Genomic DNA, 2,107 nt, shown 5'->3' with positions numbered 1-2,107 from the left:
AGGTTCTGTCAGATTTCTTCAGGTTCCCAGGTTCAGTCAGGTTCCAATAGCTTCTCTCAGATTCAGTCAGGTTCTGTCAGGTTCTGTCAAATTCAGTCAGATTTGGTCAGGCTCTCTCAGGTTCTGTCAGATTCGGTCAGATTTGTTCAGGTTCCGACAGTTTCCCTCAGGTTCAGTCAGGTTCTCTCAGGTTCCCTCAGGTTGTGACAGGTTGCCTCAGTTTCCTTCAGTTCCATCAGGCAAGGCGGACAGGGTTTGGGGATCCCTGAGGTGGGAGGGTAGGGAGTTGGATGGGGGAGAGGCTGTGTGGCCCACTGGCCCCAGATCAGCTAAACTGAGCAGAGGCAGAGCGAAAGGGCCGGGTCTGACCCCAAAGGTCCTTGTGCCCAACTCGTCCCTGCTCCCACCTGGCTGCTGGGGGGCCCTAACCTCACTGCTTTCCTTTGCAGTTCCCAGAGGACAGAACACTTGCATCAGCTGAAGATAATTCCAGAAGTTTGTCCCTCCCGACCTCTGCAGGTCCCTGTTGGATCAGGACCCAGTTCATCCACCCCCACCCCAAATCCCCACGCGGGAAACACCTTTGTCCTCCTCCTGATCCTCGCCGTTCTCCTCCTCGTTCTCACGCCCCCTCCTCCCTGCCCCCCCAGCGCTTCACTGTGCCCCCCACCTGTGGGCCAGACCCCCTAAGATCCCAGCAAGTCCTGTAGGCGGCGTGGCCATGTGCCCCCCAATCAGCATGCGGTGTGAGGCGGAGGGCATGTCCTACCTCCACACGTCCTGGATGTACCAGCTTCAACATGGCAGCCAGCTAAGGGTCTGCTTTGCTTGCTTCAAGGCTGCCTTTCTGGACCTCAGACAGTTGCTGGAGTGGGAAGACTGGGAAGATGAAGACTGGGACCCTGAGCTGATGGGCCACACTGAGGGAGGGTCTGAGCAGGCGGCATCCCCGGGGATGGGACCAAGCTGGGGGCAGGGCCAAGGGCAGCCTGCACAGGGCGGGTCTGTGGACTGGGGATCGGGCACCCTGGCGTCGGGCCCTGTGGAGTCAGAAGAGGTGGGCCTGGATGATCACTTTGTGCCCACCGAGCTGGAGCCTCAGGACGCCACACCCCTGGGCCTGGGTGCTGAGGATGCTGACTGGACCCAAAGCCTTCCCTGGAGATTTGGGGGACTCCCTACCTGCTCACACTGGCCAAGCCCCTCTCCTCCATGGCAGGAGTTTTTCAAAGTGGACCTGCCCCCGGCGGGAGCCCATGGTATTGGAGCTGGGCACCACCCGGGCCACGGACCCTGTTGAGGCCAAGGCCTCGTTACTGGACCTGCAGGTCATCTTTATGGTGGGCTGCTATGATGCCATCTGCCTCCGGAAGATGAAGCCAGGATGGGCCCTGAGGACCCCAGGCCAGTGTTGGAAACTGCTGCTGGAGCCTGATGAGGTGAGGGTGGTGAGACTCCAAGATGCACCCCAGAAGCAGGACCTGCACCGGTGGAGGCTGAGCATTCTGGAATCCTCTCCTCCAGGGCAGAATGAAGAGCTGGTCCCTGCGGACTCAGCCCTGCTCAAGAGGGGATTCACCATCCTCTCTTATTCACCCTGGACCAAGAGGGAGGCAGAGGAGGGGGACTCGGCCTCTAGGCCACAGTCCTCCACCCAAGGATGGGATCCTGGCACCAGTGGGCCCAGAGGGCCTGGGGAGAGCCTGGCTGTCATGGGAGCCTCAGCCCTGGGGGAGCTGCCATGTTTCCAGACCCTCAGCCCAGGGCCCCTGAACTGAGGAACTGAGGCCCAAGTGGTCACCATTGTCCTGGCTTCCCCGGGACACCAGAAGCTGGGAAGGACTGACCCCTCCACAACAGCCAGGGCTGTTATTAGCAATTAGCAGAGGTTGGAGACTTGGGCCTGGGGAGGAAGAATGGTGAGTGGCCCAGAGACTGAGAAACAGGACCCACCACAGCATCAGGTAGAAGGGACCCAAACACCTGTAACGGGGAGAGAAGTTCTGTGTCAAATGTCATGGAGTTAGGAATTTGAGGCTATTCAGGATGTGCCAGGTGAATGGTTGCCGTGCAGTGTGTGAAGTGGGGAACAGCACACAGATCTGTG

At 59.5% G+C, this 2,107-nt stretch overlaps 1 protein-coding gene across 1 annotated transcript; it reads left to right on the top strand.

The window, feature by feature from the left end:
- Positions 1–721: 721 nt before the first annotated feature.
- On the top strand, positions 722–1,778 carry LOC112066585 (testis-expressed protein 19-like). The gene is made up of 2 exons (XM_024130207.1): positions 722–1,246; positions 1,329–1,778. The coding sequence occupies exons 1-2, from the start codon at positions 722–724 to the stop codon at positions 1,776–1,778; spliced, it is 975 nt and encodes a 324-aa protein (XP_023985975.1).
- The last annotated feature ends 329 nt before the right edge of the window (positions 1,779–2,107 follow it).

This window comes from Physeter macrocephalus, chromosome 14, assembly GCF_002837175.3.
Source record: "Physeter macrocephalus isolate SW-GA chromosome 14, ASM283717v5, whole genome shotgun sequence".
NCBI classification, from domain to species: Eukaryota; Metazoa; Chordata; class Mammalia; order Artiodactyla; family Physeteridae; genus Physeter; species Physeter macrocephalus.
Note: the sequence above shows the minus strand (reverse complement) of the source record. Positions and strands in the feature narration are given on the sequence as shown.

What these genes read in the sequence shown, in the direction of transcription:
- LOC112066585 (XM_024130207.1), top strand. Translation starts at nt 722, where the DNA reads ATGTGCCCCCCAATCAGCATGCGGTGTGAGGCGGAGGGCATGTCCTAC. An exon ending in TCAAAGTGGACCTGCCCCCG is followed by an intron (nt 1,247 to 1,328) that starts GCGGGAGCCCAT and finishes CTGGACCTGCAG; the next exon opens with GTCATCTTTATGGTGGGCTG.